General features: G+C 43.4%; 1 protein-coding gene across 1 annotated transcript; it reads left to right on the top strand.

Moving 5' to 3' along the window:
* The first annotated feature begins 1379 nt into the window (after nucleotides 1-1379).
* Nucleotides 1380-18125, top strand: snrka (SNF related kinase a). The gene is made up of 8 exons (XM_086014923.1): nucleotides 1380-1660; nucleotides 6444-6796; nucleotides 6886-7104; nucleotides 8205-8451; nucleotides 12973-13114; nucleotides 14303-14515; nucleotides 14877-15011; nucleotides 16158-18125. The coding sequence occupies exons 2-8, from the start codon at nucleotides 6674-6676 to the stop codon at nucleotides 17410-17412; spliced, it is 2334 nt and encodes a 777-aa protein (XP_085871049.1). The 5' UTR covers nucleotides 1380-1660; nucleotides 6444-6673; the 3' UTR covers nucleotides 17413-18125.
* The last annotated feature ends 1637 nt before the right edge of the window (nucleotides 18126-19762 follow it).

Below are 19762 nucleotides of genomic sequence, written 5' to 3'. Positions count from 1 at the left end.
GCACAAGTGGCTTGAACGCTGTTCTAAATCATATTGCACTATTAACTCATTCTATCCCAATGACATGTCATTTTACAATGGGTCTGAAAAAGTCTGTTACTGAATGAGTTAACATTGACTTCTATGGTGAGGCAAATTTGAAATAAATTTTAAATATATGCTCATTTAAAAATGGCCGAGAGTGTTATGGAAATTCTATTGTGTGTTAGCAATAGACATTTTTCTATGGTTAGTACTGTGCATGTAAGCCGTTCAGAAAATGTATGGTACAATATGTGTTTGAGTTATTTACTGATGGATTTGGCAGGAAGGGGAGGGGGAGTGGACGTTACACAACAAAATAGCAAAGGCGTATTTATGCCAGTAGAGGGCAGTGTGTACATTAAGACTGTTGCTTTGTGTTTACGTTCCCCTTTTGCTATAGTCAGGAAGCTGAGGCTATAACAAAACTGAACATCACTTTTGTCTGGTTTTGGGGAGGTTCTCACGCTCAACAAAGCTCTTCGGGCTGTCTTGTAAATCTTTTTAAATTAAATGTCGCGCTCCCGCAGTCCAAACTAATGACTGGCCGTAATCCCGTTGAGTGGTAGCTCATCGGCCAAACAGGTCCTACTTGAACCGCGTACGAACAGCATCTCGCGATTACATAACCGGCTAGAACATTGTCCATGTGCCCGTCCAATCGGCCAATTGTAACACCATCGCGCTACAAATAGCACATTCAAATATGCAGTCTTACGTCGTTAGCTTCTTTTTACACACATTGATTCCATAAGCAGCTGCTGTGTTTTTTTAAATCATACAGTTGCACGAGACCCCTCGTTCTGTTATTATAGTTTATTTTTTGTTTGGGGGGGGGCGATTTTGAAAGAGCTCGGTAAATATTCCGTGTATTTTTTAAACTTTATTTAGAAAAAACATATTCCGTGTATTAACGTAATTGTGACGTCAGAGCTGGCCGATGCGCAGTGACAATCAAGTTGACGCTGTTCATAAAGCGACACAACCGGAAGTCGGCTATTTGTTTATAAAACTAAAGCGCTTATTTGTTGCCGTTTGAATTACCAAATTACAATTTAAAAAAATTGCGAATGAAACCAGTATCGGGGTTACATTAGTTTGTAGTTCGTGTAGAAATCTGTATAGTGTTTTTATTCCAAACTCCCCTCCTCATGTTTCGCTTTTAGGGTTTCGTAATTCGTAAAGAAATAAAACGTTGTACACGTTACTCAGGCGGGGTTAATTAAATGATTCTTCTTTGAAATAGCACTTTATAAAACATCTTCAAAAGTCGGGCCGATTGGCTGAAGAGTCGTTAATAATAGCACAAGATTGTGTTTTGATAACTACAACAGAGCTCGCTTCCTGTGTTAGCGCTAACCACATCCGTCGCTTGACGCAATAGAACGAGAAGACTGGGGCGAGCTAGAGTGAGAGAGAGAGAGAGAGACGTTCCAGTTTTATTCGGTGGCTGTTTGGGTTTAAAACGCCGTGTTGTTCAACCTTAATCGGTTCCGAGCATCACCCAAAAGTTGGCGGGTCCAAGCGTCGTCGAAAGCCGCAGTTCCAGCGGCCGGATCCCCGTGCGGCCTTGCCGTTTGGTTAAAGGGAGCCCGAAGAGGACTCGTAGTGACTGGCTGGCTGCTTCCTTCTCTCCGTGGTAAGTGGTGCATGCAAGGCAAAGGCTGGTTCGGTGGGCCCGGGTGATCACTTGTGTCAAGTTCGGCTGGATTCCTGTGCGGGATTTATCCCCAGCGCCGACTAGATGGTGGGGGAATTTTTATTTTTTGGGGGGAGGTTTGTTGTTATTGTCAATCCGTACTTCTATTAGATGGAGGTTGGAGGGACCCATATGGCCATTATCGCCATAGCAGTGAAAATCTAACAATGGTTTGTTGACACTGTTGCTATTATTGGACCCATTGGAGTAAACTATTTCATTATGAATGGCATTTTTAAACATGGTACGGTTGTGGAATTAAAAAAAATATATCAAAAGATTCACCCTTATTAACATGAACTAAAACAGTCATGCATGATGGATTAGAGGATTAAAAAGGCAAAGCATACACCCATCCATATTCTATAGACTATATGAAATAGCAAGTAGGTCTGGGCATTGTGGAAGAAGACAAAAGTAAACTTTTCTTTGCTGACCAGATAACAATACAGTATAATAAAATTGATCATGTTTTGATTACATGTAGGCAACACGGTGGTTTAGTGGTTAGCACATCTGCCTCATTATTATGAGGTTCAAGGTTCAAATATAAGCTCTCACATTCCCGTGTGAATTTGTTGTGAGTTTTCACATCGTCCACCCATCTACCGGTACTAAACCTTAACCAGAACCACGGATGTGCTGCACCCTATCCCAGCTGACATTAAGTAACCTTGGACAGGTCAGCAGCCCATCACTCACAGAGCACACAGAGAAACAAGTGTTCACCCTCACATTTACACCTTATCATAATTTAGAGTCTTAAATGACATGATGCATGTTTGTGGAGTGTGGGAGAATATGTCAACTCCACACAGGAAGACCGGAGCTTGGATTGGACCTCCCAACCTCAGATCTGTGAGGCGGATTCGCTAACCACTCAATCCACCATGCCGGTTTTTCAAACCTGAGGACAGGTCTTAAATAAACCAAACGTTCGTTTTGGGAATCTGCGGCAAACATGCTAACCACAAGGCTCACCATGCTGGCCTAAAACTAATCATTTTTAACAATATACAGTATATGTTTCATATAATTTACATGTAGTGTTCTCACCTGATTAAATTACCCATTAAAAAGAAACACATTAAGATGAGACAGTAGGACATATTGTACTCCACGCATGGTGTCCCACAGGGCTCTGTTTTATGCCGATGTCATTTTTTTCCCCACTAAGTGGATGCTACTCACATAAAAAAAAAAAAAATGAAATTAAGTGTGATTAAAGCAACACGTGACTCTGGTTAGCTCATCTGACTCACAGTGCTAAAGTTTTGGGTTCCAATTTTTGCTCTGGCTTCCCTGTGTGGAGCTTGTATCCCACCACTCTCCCAATGCTGCTGAGACCCGAAACAAATGTAGACAGTGCCATGAGTTGTAATAGTAGTAGTCGTTGTAGGAGTACTAGTATATTGTTTATGCATTTCCAATTGTTGTGTCTAGTTTAAATGCTTATGATTCGACTGGTGATTAGTGTTTGTGTTGCTGCAGTACGCATATAGATGTGATGCTCTGCAATAACGGGATCGAGTTGAGTAGGTTTGCATTAATTATTAATGTGATTCTTGTGTTTGCCGCCACTCCTATAAACTGTGTTATCACAGTGGATTTGTGTATTACCATAATATCAACATGAAATGCAAAAAAAAAAAAAAAACCTCATAATGTCAATGACTTGTGTGCTTGTTTAATGACAATATTTGATGGCAAACCCTCCTAACAACCATTACTAATGTGGTGCTACTTAAATATTCAAATTGTTAGGTTTCTTTTTTTTGTGCCTCATTGGTTGAAGGGTTGAAAGTTCGAGCGGAATGGTGTGTAATGGGACCGCAATCTTGTTATTTTAGCCCCTTTTGCCTTCAATTTTCTCCATTTTTGTCATATTATGTAACTCCATTGAATCAGTCGTTATCTGATGTCTCAGTTTATGATATATTAGCGCGTGTCATTAGTACCGCCTCGAGTCCTTGACACAGTATATGTTGTACTTGGATGTGTACACACCCCCTTGTAAAAATCAACACACTTTGCTCTCTTGCGCAACAGACTCCTGATGTGAATTTTCAAGATGCACCGTTGACTACTTAATGGATGTAAGCGCTCACACACTTACGTTTCATTAGGTAACCTGAGCATCAAGGAGAGATTAAGCCAACACATGCTTACACTGACCACACGTAACATGCCATGTGTGGCGCTTCACTTAAAGCAGGACACAACATTAGGTACACTTGTACAATCGAATGATCCAAAACAAGAGAGGTATCAAGTCTGGGAGCCGTTTTTTTTTTTTTTTCTCCCCCATGAAAAATAATGCAATTAAAGCGGAGCTTTAGCTTGCGAGTTGAATTTGTTCCATGACCAAGCTCGTAACTCAATTTACTCGTGTGGCCCATCAATTTTCCTCATTGAAATGAATTCAAATGACATTAATCCATTCCAGCCCGACAATCAATGAATTTCAGCGACAGACAACACGAGCGGAATCATTTTGACATTGTTTGCGTATGGCAATAAAAGAGCCTGAAGGAGGACAACGAAATGGATTTAAAAATCAATGTCTCGATGTCAGGACTTTTGTAGCAATGGGTATTTGTACACACACGGTGCTATGTATGTAGACAGATAACAATCTTCACAGACATTTATTCTTTATCCCCTGCAAAGAATGATTAATATTAAGTTCTGAGAAGTCGTGACCGTCTCCGTATATTCGTATGTCTGTATTATCTTGCCCCCAGTTTGCCAAGGCTAGCTCAGCAATACAATGTCCATCGAATTGCACCAATAAATACGCCCAAAACGGTTTAATTCCCTCTCATTACTGCACGTTTTTATTTCATACAATATCATAGAATTCTGTTTTCCTATTAAAAAAGACATTACAGTTTGTTTTTTTTTTAATTAGGAGGGAGGTTGGAACAGATGAATGGCATTTCCATGTAAGGCCATATCAAACAGCCCTAATTTCATGATGCACGGAGATGTTTCTAATATTTTCTGCAAGCGGGTGGTATTCCTGCCTTGCTTTTTTGTATTATGCTGTTCCCTATAAAGGTGTGCTCCCTGGCAACAGCTCATCTTTGTCCTATTGTTTCTACGAATCTAGGTGAGTGTGGGCACACCTAGGTGTGGATCACCTTGCAGGAATGTTCCGGGCCTGTACTTGGCGCGCCTGTCGTGTGTTCTGTGTCGGCTCGGCCTGCAGGTAGGCCCGTGGAAGTCAGGAATGTCAGGGCCGCTCCTCCCGCCTCCGGGCGTTGTTACGCTATCAGGACGATGTAGGAGCAAGTATGCCAGGAACGGCGTGACTCGCACACGGGGAGTGCGTCGCCTATTGACGTGATTTCGGTTACCGGAATGAACGTCGGTTAACGGTCACCTGTGAGTCGACCTCATTATTGGAACTTTATTGTTCTGCTCAACAGCTTTTATGGTACACGGTGTCATAAAACTTTGGAGACTGCTCGCATTTCTAGATCACTTGTCGATTTAACGGTATGACAATATATTGTTAAAGGCGCCTTATTTGGGCATGATACGAAAAAGGAAATTGTACTTTGTGAAATCTTTGATACAATCTATATTCATTTGAATACATTGTTGGATTTTGAGAAATAATTGGGTCATTGCTCAGTGTGTACTGTTGGCGAATGACATTTGCGTATGTAATTGATATTTATTATAATTTCCATACGCTACTGAGCAGACTCTTTCCTCTATCGCATGAAATAAATCAGCGACCCTTCTGTGGCAGTGTCACAAAAAAGAAAAACACACTTGTGACTGCTCTGGGCAATGTGTGTTGACTGGAAAATGTCCGAATGTTTCCCACAGTGTCTGAGTAATAGCAGGCTACACACAGGGACACAGGAAGTCAATTTAATGCCTCTGTGTAGTATCCATGATTATTGAACAAGCAACTTGTTCAAGCAGCCACTTGGCACGTTACAAAAAAAAACAAAACAAGAAAGTCCAGTGCATTTTTATTGTCATATCAGCCGCCGCTTAGTCTAAAAATAAAGCTAAACAAGGTAGTGGCACGCATCATAACATGAGGAAGTGTAGGGGTCACACTAATAAGGGATACTTGACAAAAGTTGCCTCTTTACAAGAAATAGTTGTAATGGTGGAAGGATTACTAATATAGAAGACAAATCTGAGGTGCAGGCTGTTTTTTCTTTCAAGGGGAAGTCAACGCAAACATTTTTTTTTTCAAGAATATGTTCTATGCAAGCCAACTAGTTGAAACAGGGCATTCTGATAAATATTGCGTTTGTGGAATAAGTGTTAATCCACTCGTTTTTAGCCATCTCTGGGTGCGGCCATTTTTGTCTTCTGTCGACTGAAAATGACATCACAAAACTGCTCACAACGACCAATCACGGCTCAGACTCAGACAACAGGTCAGCAGTGATTGGTCGCTGTGAGCAGTTGTGATGTCATTTTCAGTCGATAGAAGACAACATGGCCGCCCCCAGAGATGGCTAAAAACGAGTGCATTTTGCTGCTTAATTTATATTCCACAAACGCAAAATCAATCAGAATGCCGTGTTTCAACTAGTGGGCCTGCTGGGGACATATTCTTGAAAAAAAATATGTTTGGGTTGACTTCCGCTTTAAACAAAGTTACTGTTCTAAGTACAGTGACCTCCCGGATAATATGTCTGCCTCACAGTTCAAAGGTTTAAATAATGCATGCTTTGTTTTGGTCTCATAGAGCACGACAAGATGGGACTAAGGTGAAGCTTTTTGCCGTCGTCCCTCGGAGCCACCCCAGCAAGCAGCTGGTCTCAGATCAACCACATCTTATCTTGCCGCGACACACCTCAACTGACAGTCAAGCCACATGGAAGAGAAGATGGACGTCTGACGGAGGGTCCAGAGGGTGACACGAGACTTCCTTCCCCCTCCCCAGCCCCCCTTCCCGCCAACGCCCCGCCGGAGGTCATGGCGGGCCTCAAACGTCACCATGACGGGAAGATCGCCGGGCTGTACGACTTGGATAAGACGCTGGGCCGCGGACATTTCGCCGTGGTCAAACTTGCCCGACACGTCTTCACTGGGGAAAAGGTGTGCTTGCACACTACCGCTACAAGAAAACTTTTTTTTTTTTTCTTTTTTTTTTGGGCGTCCTCCTGACTGACTCGCTGACTTTTCAGGTGGCGGTGAAGGTGATTGACAAGACCAAGCTGGACCAGGTGGCGCGGGGCCACCTTTTCCAGGAGGTGCGCTGCATGAAGCTGGTGCAGCACCCCAACGTGGTGCGCCTGTACGAGGTCATCGACACGGCCACGAAGCTCTACCTCATCCTGGAACTGGGGGACGGCGGGGACATGTTCGATTGCATCATGAAGCACGAGGGAGGCCTCAGCGAGGAAGTGAGTCGGATTATTTAGGTGAAATCGTGCATGTCGTGCTGTATTAGCGGAACAGCTGTTTAAGTGAATGGAGAATGCTGACGTTTGGTTTGATGTGACTATGACAACAAGGTTTGTTTGTTTTGTCTGCCCCTAGCAGCATTACGCAAAAACTACGCAACCGCTTTCCACAGAACTTTGTGGCCGGACGGGATATGAGCCAAGCACAAAGTCGTTAAATTTGATTGTGGATTCAGGAGCTGCATTGTCTATTTTCACAGATGACGCATATCCTGAGCGGGTGTTTCATTTTTTATTTTATTTTTTCACGCAAAAATGATTTAATCAGTTCCCCCCGATAGTTTTTAAAGTTGAGGCCAAAAGTTCCCTTAAAGGAGCATATTTGCTTCAATTTAATACAGTTTACTTTTCCTGTCTGTTTTAATAGTATGTCAACTGACAAAATAATTCCATTTTACATACCTTATTTCTTGCTTCACTTAAGTAATGGATACACGTGAGCGACGGTATACTCCGACCCATATACTGCTGGGCCAAAACAATGATGTCATGACTACAACAGGTTGCAAGAGCACACTCCAGGTTGGGTTTGAAAAAAAAAAAAAAAAAGCAAGCGCCCATAAAAACAATAAAAGCATTTTCACTCATGCAAGCAGCACTTGATACACTGTACTGTCCATGTGACATCACGTTTACGTTGACTACTTCATCAAGCGATCAATTACGAGCCGCTTATCAGCAGCTAATGCTAATATGGGTAGCTAACAAATCTCAATGCAGCTTTGCTTATCTTTTGGATTTAACACGATAGCAGTGACATCACACATGAGTGATTTGACCGTCTCTGCATGAGGGTGGCTACCAAGTCAACATAGTTCTTTGGCACCAAAGCAACACTTTTGTATTAGACAGGGCTTTGGCATGGTCTCTGTAAGTGGGAATTCCAAATATGCGGAGGTTCTTTGAACAAGTGACAAAGAAGTAGGTCCCTTTAAAGGCAATGGAAAATCATAGGCAGAAGTATAGGAAGGTATAATTAGCCTGGCCTTGGCAGAGGTCTTTTTGGACTCCGCGCCCATCGTCTGTGTCTCCCCCTCCAGGTGTCCAAGTGTTACTTCGCCCAGATCGTGCACGCCATCTCCTACTGCCACCGGCTGCACGTGGTGCACCGGGACCTAAAGCCCGAGAACGTGGTGTTCTTCGAGAAGCAGGGCGTGGTCAAGCTCACCGACTTCGGCTTCAGCAACAGGTTTCAGCCGGGGAAGAAGCTCAACACCTCCTGCGGCTCGCTGGCCTACTCCGCCCCCGAGATCCTGCTCGGGGACGAGTACGACGCTCCCGCCGTCGGTGAGTTGGAATCAAATACAGTGAAGCTTTGTTTAATTCATTAAAAGACTACTGTCTTTTTCTTCATTCTTACGATGCATCTACGTCTAGTAGAGCTCAGTGCATGTTAGCCGCTGTTGTCACTGGCCATGTGGCACGCACTGTACTGTCCTCCATAGCGACTGTATTACTTTCACATTCACGCCCACTATGCTGATATGGCACACTGATAGCAACACACACACACACACACACCCCCACACACACACACACACACACACACACACTCCCTCTCTCTCTTTGGCTAGCAAATAAGGGCTGAGGTGCGTCTGCAAGTCCCCAGTCTGTCAGCTTTATCAGCAGGCTGATAAGGAGCTCAAGGTTCACATTGCTTGAACGTGTCCAGTGCTAAATATCGTCAGTTTGAGGAAATGTGAATGAGTAGACGCTTCCTCGATTTGAACGTGTATCAAACGAAGCTGAAGAAAAGTTAACCACTGTCTAATCCACGGCGAAATAGTTGTCTGCCGCACAGTTTGAAGGTTCGCGGTATCTACAGGGATAGTCAAACTTGCGCATTACATCCTACTAAGGGGGTAGGAAAAGTAGTTCCTACCAACTATTTGGACAAGATATCAACTGTTATTTCCCACTGTTGCTGCTGTTAATGATGTGCTTTATCTCAAATGACTGAAGTAATAATATTTTAATTTGAGAATCAATTTCACGGCATCTGCTGTCGGAGGTGCGAATATTTCAGTATCGATCTGCACGTCACTATTTGGAGTCCTTATAAAAGTTGATCTTGACCTGCACTGTTGTTGACATCCATCCTACTACTTGAGCTTTCTTTTAAAATCCAAAATTGGACACTTAAAGTGGTAGTCTACGCCAAAAAAAAATGTCAAGTTGAAACAGGGCATTCTGATAAATACTGCGTTTGTGGAATAAGTGTTAATCCACTCGTTTTTAGCCATCTCTGGGGGCAGCCATTTTGTCTTCTGTCGACTGAAAATGACATTGCAACTGCTCACAACGACCAATCACGGCTCAGATTCAGAAAACAGGTCATCCGCGATTGGTCGTTGTGAGCAGTTGTGATTTCATTTTCAATCGACAGAAGACAAAATGGCCGCCCCCAGAGATGGCTAAAAAGGAGTGCATTTTGCTGCTTATATTCCACACACTCAAAATGAATCAGAATGCCGTGTTTCAACTAGTGGGCCTGCCGTGAACATATTCTTGAAAAAAATATGTTTGGGTTGACTTCCGCTTTAAGCTTTGGTTTTGATAACAGATCAAAATATAATGTAAGAGCATAAAAATAGTATTTGTGGCGTGGGGGGATTTAAGAAGGAAATGACTCCTTGCTCTGTATGCCAGAGCACAAAATGGAGACAGCAGGCAATGGAGAAGCATTATCATTTTTTATTTTTTTTCTCTCTGTGTGGATTAGTGGCGCTATTTTCTGCTCTCTGCCTCTCTTATTTTGTGCCAAGCAGATGAGCGTTCTCCAAATCTCCAGAGTGAAATAATGACATCCTGTTGTTGGACAATATCAGCTGGACGTGAGGTCACACGACCCATTGTGTTGAGCGTCTGTCCTATTGTGCGCTTGTGCTGCGTCTGTGAATTTCGTCATTAAGTGGGATGCAGTTTTAGTCACAGGGAACAATGACATAATAATTATCAGCATCCAAACCGCAACTCTTGTATTCAGGGCTTCAAGGTAGCCGGGCTCGCAGTGTGCCTCGTGGCCACAAGCCCACTTTTATAACCGTGATAACAAGACTGTCCTCGCTTTCAGTTGGCCCTATTTGGAGTTTCTCGCTTCTCTGTTGAGCCAAAAATACATCGAGATTGAAAACAGAGAGACTGATTGTGTCGGAGAAAAAGCTGCTGATCAAGTAAAAGCGACATAAGGATTATGTCAAATTGTCTTTGGCTCATTTGCGCTCGGTGAGACCGCCCCCTCAAAACGGGCTAAGTTAAGCAAGGCTAAAAAAGAGGTGGCAAATAATGCTTTAATTCTTCGTCCTCGTCACATATGTGCTACCAAGAAACTTTTTAAATTGTGGGATATTGCGAATTGGGATGGCATATTCGAGCTTGTTCCTGAATAACTGAACATTGATTGCACATCTAAGGGGCTGTAAAGACTTCCCAGGTTGATCTCAGTGCAGACTAGAGACTGGAGACATCCTTTCCTGATATTATGCGGTGTGTCAGCTCCCACCGTTTTTTTTTTTTTTTTACAGTCTGCAAATGTCGAGTTAAATATAGTCTCCTTCTTTCCACCCCACCAAACACAAGCTGCACAAACACACACACACAAAAAAAGCCTAATAACCAGTTTATTGGTGCACATGCATAATTCAGGAAATATCTGTGCAATAATGTGCATGCGGTACATCAGCACAATGTAATAGCGTCCAATACGGCGCTAGCAAAGATTCCGCTTCTTTCAAAGAGAATAATACGTCCGGCGATGTGTTGTCGGCCATCTGGTTTTGTAAATAAAGTTACAGAGGAAGGAAGTTGAACGCACCGCTGACGCAAGTAATGAGGGAGACGGTCGTGGTTGCTAGGAGACGTCGGCAGGAGGTAAGATGGCGACGACGGCGACTGCAAGCAGCTTGAGATGCCCCAGAGCACAAAATACACTTACTGGATCCTCATAGAGATGGAACATATCCCCCTGTGGTTAATTACTACATTGTTGTTGTTTTTCCACAACAACATCATTTTATTAACTTGTTTAACACTGATAGAAAGCACGAATGACCAAGTTTAGCTTTTTTGTGTTTTTTTTGGTAAATATATAATTTTGGCATTTTCTTGATTTGACTGTCTTATTTTATTAGTTATTTAGACCGGATCGTAACTTTTTCAGTATGAGTCTTTTCAATTCCTTCCTCAGTAAGAAGTTGGACGTCTGCACGCTAGTTTAGAATTCGGCCAACCAAGTGCAGCATAAATAAATCGCGGCAAAAGATGCTCGGCGGAGAAGATGCGTGTAAAAATATATAAAGAGGACCTTGAAATAGCACACCTTTAAGGCGGCGCTAATCAATATTTTATACCAACAAAAGAAATGACTTTTACTGTAGGGAATTGTCTCCCGACTCAGCAGCTTTTAGCTCATCGCGAAGCAACCAGATGTTGTGGGAGTAGAGCTAAGATGGAACCTGGGAATCACGACGAAAACCGGAATAGCACATTACGGAAGAGTAAAGAAAAGTAAAGCATTAGATGAATTGCGACTGCAAAAATGGATATAGTATGGCAACACATTACTTTCTAACATGTTACCGGCATCACTGATGTCGCCACAGTTTTGCAACCTGTCACTTTTTTACATTGCACCGCAAGTGTCTCTCCAAATCAAGGCAACATGTCACGGCAGGAAGTGTGTCAAAGGACCACTGGGCTGGCGAAAGCCTCGCAGCAAACAAACTTACTCTTTTCTTTTTTTTTAATTCCCCCCCCCCCTCTCCCCCAAAGTGGAAAAGAGAAGCGTAGCATGAAATTAGCACTTGTAGGACGCTGTGCTGAGATGCACACGTTAACCCAGTTTTCAGGATATCGCATGCATGCATGTCAGCGAGGCAGCGAGTGCTCCGGGGGCAACGAGAGCCTTGTCGTCAGTCAGGCAGATGCGCATATTTATGACCGCCGCTCTGGATGAATGTGGTTCATGCTTCATTTGAACCAAGTGGGATGCGGTCTTTGTTTGTTTTGTTTTTTTTTTGTTTTTTTAATCTAGGCCAGTAAGCAGAAGGGGCACAGGATCCACGTTTCGATCAAACGAATTGTTTAGCTCATTCAAATCGTCTTTTGTGTGAGTAATATTGTCGGTGCAGCTCCAGCGGCGGATGTGCTGCACCTCTCGTCGGATCTTGACCCGCATTTAGAAGGTTTTGCTCGGCACCCCGTGCCACTCCTCCACTGAGTTTCCTGAAAATAGATTCTGTTGGTTTTTGAGTAATCTTGCTATCCAACAAATGCATCGGCTGCCCATACATTGCCTTTGGTCACCGCGCGTCTCGCCCCAATGCCAGTGGACAGTAACAACAAATCATGCCAAGACATTTTTTGTTGAGCCCACCCTTGTTCAGTTAACAAACAAAGAATGCGGCCTGTAATGTCGCACCTTGTCCGTCCGTCCTGCTTGATCCAGATCACATATTGTGGGCTTTCCTGGACACCTTGGCCAGCCTGCTGCACAGTTTCATGAAAATAGATTTCGTAGGTGTTTGAATGTGTTTTGAAGTTGTTTTGTTAACAATGGAGGACATCCTGTGTTTTGTGTTGTGTCGTCTTGTCGCGGTGCTGTTGATTGCAAGAATTTCATTGCGGTTCTCACACGCGTCAGTGGCAGGGTTCCAAAAAGCCATCTCTGTCGGTACTTGTGACAACATTGCACAACAGGCGAAACACAAAAGCGCCTTTGAAACTGAAGCAAATCCATAGCGCTTGATGAAAAAGTTGTGTGTCGTGTACAGTATGCACTTTCACGCCTCGCTGTCGCCTCCCCTGCAGATATCTGGAGTCTGGGTGTGATTCTCTTCATGCTGGTGTGCGGTCAGCCGCCTTTCCAGGAGGCCAACGACAGCGAGACGCTCACCATGATCATGGACTGCAAATACACGGTGCCCCCGCACATCTCCGGAGCTTGCCGAGAGTGAGTCGCCGGCACGCACACACGCGAGCGCGCACGCAGGCTCGCAGACGCTCACGCGCAGATGGACGAGCCCGCTCGGCAGGTGTTACATATTTCATATCCCCCGACGTGTGAAGATGACAGTGGTGGCTTCTCCTCCCTCCTGCTTGCACTCGTTTTAACACTGGCCTTTTGTTAGTTTGTTAGCGCAGGGCAGTTTGGATTGCTCTGGATTTGTAGTTGGTCTATATTTGCATGCAACACGATTTACAGTAGCGTGCAAATGTCATTTCCTTTTGGGGTTGAAGATTTGTATTACGTATGAAGGCAAATTGGTGGTGTTAATTTGCATACATACAGCTAGGGCTGCTCGATTTATGAAAAAAATATTAATCATGATTCTTTTGGTAAGAATTGAAATCGTGATTATTCAAGCGTTCATTTATTTTTTGGTACAAAACAAGAAAATGTTTAAATTAAACAAATATAAAGACAAATGAATGTAAGGTTATCCAGTTGATTTTTTCCTTTTGGACCAAACAATATTGGTAAAATTAGTTATTATAAAATAAAAAAAAGGTGCAAATGTATGATTTCCTTGTGTAAACAAACATAGTGCGTGGGATATAAATGAATTAATCATCGTTTTTTTACGATTATGGCAATTTTGTAATCGTGGAGTGTGATTGAATTACGATTAATTGCACAGTCCTACATACAGCCTTATTAAACATTCCACATCAAATTAAAAAAATATTATAATTGTATAACCAGTTAAACAATTTGCCTAAATCCAAACCATATAGATAAAATGTGATTTGAGATCAATTTTATGCTTGTTTGTTTTAATTATATATTCTGTTTTTAGTCACTGTCATTTTTAATAATTATTCCTGAGAAAGGAAATATGGTAAAAGCCTTATTGTAATATTCACACAGAGCACCAGTATGATTAATATTATATCAGTACATATAGGTGAACCATTCAGACTGAGAGCAGTACACATTTCGCAATTGTGTTACTGACCTAGTTCCTCAATTCCTTAGTGCTCTGCTCATAAAAATGATTGTGTTCTTAGTTGTCATACATAATGTCTGTGTACAAGATACTGAGCAAGGACTTTGGTCATAGATCCTGTCAAATGCTCCGAAATGAATGAATGAAATAAATGAAGTTTTGGGCTGAATAGCGATGTCAACTCTTTTCAGTCTAATCGGCCACATGCTGCAGCGGGACCCCAAGAAGCGAGCGACTCTTGAGGAAATCGAGAACCACGCGTGGCTCCAAGGCGTCGACCCGTCGCCGGCCACCAAGATGACCACTCCGCTGGTGTCCCACCGCAGCTTGCTGGAAGAAGAGCACGGCTCCATCATCCAGCGCATGGTGCTGGGGGGGATCGCGGACCGAGACGCCATAATAGAGTACGTGCCACAGTTTGCTCTTCTGAAAATTCTGGATGACCCTAAAATGCAGGGTACCCTTTACAGGTCAACTGAATTTCACCTTCTCTTTAAACGTTTGAATACAGATAGTGAAAACCATCCCCTCACAAGTGTTATAATTTTGAGTTGCATTTTTATGTATGAAAAGTGCTATATAAATAAAATGTGATTGATTGATAATTGGCTACGGTTGCCATAGGATGGCGGCAAAGCACTGCTTTTGATGAAATGAAGCTCCTCAACTCACTTCAACATCGTTTCTTGCCACCAAGACGTCGTGTTAGATTTGCATCTCCGTCACATGTAAAGTAACTATTATGGGTCGTCTCTCGCTTGTCAGGGCTCTGGAGTCCAATCAGTACAACCACATCACGGCGACGTACTACCTGCTGGCTGAGAGGATGCTGAGGGAGCGGCAAGAGAAGGAGCAGCACAGCCAGACACGATCGCCCAGCCCCAGCAAGGCCCAGTTCAGGTATGAGAAATAGAGCCAAAAATCACCCAGAGAAAGTGTTCGACATAAATGTACTCCTTGCAAAAGAGCACATCCCAGTCATAAACACACCCTCCTTGAGTCAAGGCTGCCTTTTGTGGTGCTGTCTACTCTTAATCTGCAACAGATGAACTCGACAGCATAGGGACAGATGGCCGCCTTTGAAAAAAAACAAACAAAAAAAAACACACACACACATATCCAACCAATAACACTGTGGCTATAACACACATTTAAAACCACACAGGAGAATCACATGTAATAATGTTTAGTTATGCGGCACTTGTAAGTGATTTTTCTTTTAGCCTTTAGCACTGTTTTGATAGCAGGAAAGAAGCTAATGTAGCTTTATAAGGGAGAACTAACAAAACACTGTAAACAGTTATAAGGCTGTTTTAAGTGATATTTTAGGTAGCTTTTAGTGCTGTTTTGTAGCAGCAAAGATAATAATAATATTTTGTTTTTAGGCTCTTTTTTTAGGATTTTTTTAGCTCTGTTTTGTTAGCAGGGAAGAGGCAATGCTAAAGTACTGTTGGGTTTTAAAATGGAAGACAACACAATAACTATAAAACACAAATGACAAATCTTTATGACAAGCGGTTTACAACACACAAATGAATATAATGTAATTGTGTTTAGTTATGAGGCTGTTCAAGTAACACGATTTGAGCTTTTAGCACCGCTTTGTTAGTAGTGAAGAGGCTAATTCTAAAATGCAATTTTGTTTTATAGTAGAGAACTAACACCATGATTATAAATCTCCTTTAAGGCACGCAGATAACAAATAAAAAGTGATCCTATTTATAAGGGTGTTAAAAGGAAGCAATGTTTTTGTATTTTGTTAGCAGAGAAAAGGCAAATTTTAAAACACTTGTTCGAGCAATGCTGTGTCTTTTGTGCGTATTTTTCTGAACAACGTGTACTGTATAGTCCTATCATTTTTGGGCTTTCTCTTATGAAACATCTCTTTTATGACTGAAATGTTGCCACTTGCTTTGACACAGGTGGTGGAAAAAAAAAGTAGAAATAGTACCGGTACCTAATTATATTCTAATATTATACAGTACTGCCATCCGTAAATTTCCCCTGACAACACAAGCCCACTGATTACATGCTAACCATTCACAGGCAGTCTTGGCCCACCCGGGTGGATGTCCACCAGGATGTCAGCGATGGCTTGGGGGGGCCGTCTATGTCACACCCCGGGGGGCCCCAGTCCCCCGCCCGCAGCGCGGAAAGCCTCCACAAAGGCCCGCGGCCCAAAACTGCTCTGCTGGACCTCAGTCAGAGGCAGGACAACCAGCACTCAGCCGGTCAGAACCTGGACAAGGGGCTCCGGCCTCACTCCAACCCCCTTAGACTGGGCTCTCTGACCTCGGGGGGCTCTTGTAAAACCCGCAGTCTCAGCCTTTTTAGCGTGGAGGAGGATGAGGAAGAAGAGGGGGAGGACAGTTGTTCCCCCTCTGCTCCTGCCGCTCAAGTGGTGCTCCGTTCCAAAGCCTCGTCATCCGTGGCATCGTCCCGTAATCGCTTGACGTCCCGCCTGAGCGCTCCGGTTCTCAACCAGATCCATGAGGACGAGAAAGGGGAGGACGAGGCGGACGAGGAAGAGGAGGAGGAGGAGTTAAAAGAACTCGGCCTGACCCGGCCCGGCTCGACCAAGCCCAGCCTCAGCCTCAATCTGAACTCTAGAACGGCATCGCCTCCGTCGCCTAAAAGCGAAGGCTCGGTGGCGGCGCCTGTCGCCACGGAGACGCCCTCCTCAGAGACCAGCGACGACAACGCGGACAGTCGGCAGCCGTCGGACGCGGCGGCCTGCGAGGGTACCGAGGACTGTGAGAAAAGGTCGTCGGCCCAGGAAAGCCCCTCTCACTGCACCAGCCCCGGATCCGTTTTGGGCCAAGGCAAGAACTCGGCCAAAGCTTCCAGCGGCCTGGTGGAAAGCCTCAAGTTGATGAGCTTATGCTTCAGCTCGCAGTTCCACAACCTGACGGCAGGCGCGGGCGGGGGGGCGCCCGGCAACGTCTCAGCCGGCATCGGCGGGGACCCTCAGGAACGGCCCGTGTGGCGCATGTGCGTGGGCGGCTCCACCGGCAGCCTGGACAAGGTCTCGCTTCTGGGGGGGCCGTCGCCCCGGGGGAACCTGTACCAGCAGCCGCCCCCATTGGGGGACGCGCTGGCGGACCCCCTGCTGGAGGGCTCTTGCTCGGGGACCCTGATGCTGGGGGAGCTGGACCTGGCCCGCGAGAACCACAGGAACATGAAGAACCGCGCCATGCAGATGCCTCTGAGCGACAAGACTCTGTCGGTCAACATCCACCGCAGTCCTAAGGAGGGTCTGCTGTGCACCCCCACCCCTCACAGCTGCTGCCAGGTCATCTAAGGGGGCGGGGGGGCACACACACACACGCCTACACTCCACCACTCATCCTCATTCATCCAGGCTTGGGCGCACACGGCGTGGGCAAATTGTTTGCGCATTTATTGCATATCCTTGATATCCACCTCGATGTACCAGTACACTCTTTATCCTCACTCGTCAACCAATTAAGCGCACTAGTTGAACTAGTAATCTTTTTTTTTTTTTTTTTTTCCATTACTAGTGCCACTTTTGGCCCACTTGAATGACCTTTAGATGGATATCTAAATGCATTTATTTGATATCCATGTTAATCCGTGTTTTACTAGTGCGTGGGAACGTTCTCCAGTTGTGGGGAAAAAAAAAACATTATTTTTGTATTTATTTTATTTAAACCTTATTTAACCAGGTAAGGCGGTTGAGAACGTATCAACAGTTCTCCTTACTAGTAAGACAAAGTAAATGTTCTACTATTTTTATGTGGACCTGAAGCTTGATATCAAAGATGTTGAATAAATCCCCAAAGGCTTTATGGAAAGCCGCTTATTCAGTCTGTTGATTTCCAGACATAGGTTCACAAGTACTACTAGTAGAAAACAGATGTCAACTGGTGCAATTTTACCTGACTAGTAACATGTAATTGTGCGACTAGTACGCCAAAGTTGTCTTGCTACTGTGCAGAAGTATCATACGGTAATGGAAAAAAACATTGCTATTAAACATCCGATTTACTAGTGTGCTGAATTGTCTTCCTACCTGCAAAGCGTGTTCGAATGGATATTTGAGTTGGATATGACGGAGTTCGTATAAATGGTCAAACAGCTTTCCATACACCATCACACTTGCCAATTGTGTTTGGCGGATCACCCGCGAGGCGATCCAAATGCTGACCTTACACATTTAGAGACGCTGTGGCCTGTTTCAAAGAAGAGGCATTAAGTGCGCTAATGTTATGCACAAGGTTTGCACACAGTCAATCATGTAATATACGTAAACACTGACTTGACTTGCTGTTCAAAGGAACATCCCAGCAGTTTTCATCTCCTTACATTTTGTTGCACTGTGCTGTTTTATTTACTCATGTTTAAATTATTTTTTTAAGATGTAGTGTTTTTTTGTTGATTTGAAACAAAAACAAAAACAAAAAAAAAGACGACTGAAAGCGTACTTTCACGAAAACGGGGACGAATGAGAGTCAAGTAGGATGGTGGTGCACAGTATTTTGTAGTCCATCGCTTTTATTTTTCTATCTGGAGTCTTCACTCTGCTCGGAAAAGAACATTTAAAAAAAAAAAACAACAACAACAACACACAAGCCAATGTGCATGTGTGCGGCAGACTTCTAGTGTACATATGTGAATAAGACTCTGAAGCACTTCATCTAGTGTTGACGTATCGCCGTAGAAAGCACCATTACTCCTCTCTTCCTGCTGGATTATTGAAACCCCCACAACTTGAAAAGTGACTCAGACTGGAAACGAAACAAAACAAAAAAAAAAATACATTACACTCATGTACATACCTGTACGTACTTACACCAAAATGGCAGCTCTTTATCTAACATTGAAAAGGGAATTCAGTGGTTGGAAGTGAACCTGCGTGCATCCAGATGTTTTACCGGAATCATGGTAGCCGCTGTTGTAGCGTCATTCCAAAAACAACCCTAATGGGGACAGAGGTTGGGGGGGGTGGCAGGGGTTCTCTTCCTATAGCTCATGACAACAGTGCCTCCCTGACCCACATCAAGCATCGCAGCGTGTAATTGGATGTGTGACTCTGACCCTGGTGGAATATTTATCTTGACAGTGCATGTGTTTTTGCTGTAGCAACCTACAATCCACCTGTTGTGTGTGTGTGTGTGTGTATTAAATATATATGTATATGTATATGTATATATATATGTATATATATGTATATATATATATATGTACATGTGTGTGTATATATATATATATATACATGTGTATATCTATACAGTATACGTATGTGTGTGTATTTATATATATATATATATATATATATATATATATATACACACACGTATGCATATCTATATAATATCATACACATACACACTGTACTACCTGAGGGACAGATGAACAAACTGTCACGTTATACTGTAGCCACACAGCAATACCAGCGACTGCAAAATGTACAACAATAATGGATGTGCCATACGTCTTGAGCATATTGTACTGTATGTATATGATAGAGATATATTAGAATAAACTGATGTGAATGAAAGGTGTTGAGTGACTTTTTATTTTCGTATGCTGTCAATCGTACGACGTCAACAATAATACTTTTTGGCTTGTCAAAAGTGTTTCACTTTTATTTGTTTGGTTTTTTCCATGTAAAGACAAATGTTTTGGGA

The sequence above is a fragment of the Filicampus tigris genome, chromosome 18 (genome assembly GCF_054856515.1).
Source record: "Filicampus tigris isolate MCC_2025a chromosome 18, RoL_Ftig_1.0, whole genome shotgun sequence".
Taxonomy (NCBI): domain Eukaryota; kingdom Metazoa; phylum Chordata; class Actinopteri; order Syngnathiformes; family Syngnathidae; genus Filicampus; species Filicampus tigris.
The sequence above is the reverse complement of the archived record's forward strand: the minus strand, read 5'-3'. Positions and strand labels throughout refer to the sequence as shown.